The sequence below is a fragment of the Loa loa genome (assembly GCF_000183805.2).
Source record: "Loa loa unplaced genomic scaffold supercont3.3295, whole genome shotgun sequence".
Taxonomy (NCBI): domain Eukaryota; kingdom Metazoa; phylum Nematoda; class Chromadorea; order Rhabditida; family Onchocercidae; genus Loa; species Loa loa.
Window position 1 is genome coordinate 1 of NW_018111473.1, and position 1048 is coordinate 1048.

The window sequence follows — 1048 nt, forward strand, 5'->3', positions numbered from 1 at the left end:
TGCGCATGTTTGAGCGCAACGTCTAGCAAATTGAGCCTAAAATTATTTGAAATAAAATTTTTAACTGATTAAAAATTCATTTCACTTGAAAAAAAAAAGAAAGAAATACTTTTCCTACAGTAAGAAATAAAAAATTCCAAATTTTTATTCGATTTGTAAAAAAAAAAAAAAACGGAAATAGCAATACAACTTTTTGAATAAAATATAAAATTCATTATTGATTAAGATGAACTTTAGGAAATTTGATGTAATTTAAGGCACTTCATATGCATATTTGTAATTTTATATAAAAATTGAAGTACTTTTTTTTTCTATTACAACTATAATCATGCATTTTAGGCATATGATGCCTCATAGGGACATTTTTTTTTTTTCAAAAGAAAAAAAAAAGATCTGAAAATATAATTAAATTTAATTTATTCATATTTTTTTAAAAATTTCGATAAATCAATTTATCAGTTAATTATTGCCAATGTTTTTTTATGCATTCTTTGAAAAAAATTTCATCAAAATTAATTGCAATAAAGTAAAATAATTAAAGCAAAAAAAAAAACGAATGATTAAATGGAATAATTGAAGTAATTTTTTTTTCAATTAATTTAAAATACTATAATCAATTGAAATGAAATAATTAAAGCAATTTCTTTTTTAATTAATTTAAAATACTATAATTTATTAAAATGAGAATTTTCTTTCTTTTTTAATATTTTAATGATAATGATGATAGTTTAATCTTATAATATAAACAAATTTAAACCTGAATAATAGCAGAATATGCTGGTTGTATGCTAGCCTGATAGTTACAACAATATGATTTTAAGGTACCATCACGATCCGTAAAGAAATATTGAAAATGATCAGCATCACAAAGAAGACCAACAGCTTCTGCAACTTCTTCTTTGAATGCTGTTGATGATTTTGGATGATAAGCATGTAATGTCTGCAATTATATAATTAATTTTTTCATTTTTTTTTAGAAATTTATCATTCAAGAATTCAAAATTTAGCAAAAAAAAGGAAAAAAAAATGAAAAAATTGTAACTTTTAC

At 20.9% G+C, this 1048-nt stretch overlaps 1 protein-coding gene across 1 annotated transcript; it reads right to left on the reverse strand.

Moving 5' to 3' along the window:
* Positions 1–940, reverse strand: LOAG_15948 (hypothetical protein; the record flags this gene model as incomplete). The annotated part of the gene is made up of 2 exons (XM_020448978.1): positions 1–36; positions 758–940. Coding segments are annotated over 2 exons (219 nt in total), but the record flags the coding sequence as incomplete, so codon positions are not given.
* Positions 941–1048: the final 108 nt, after the last annotated feature.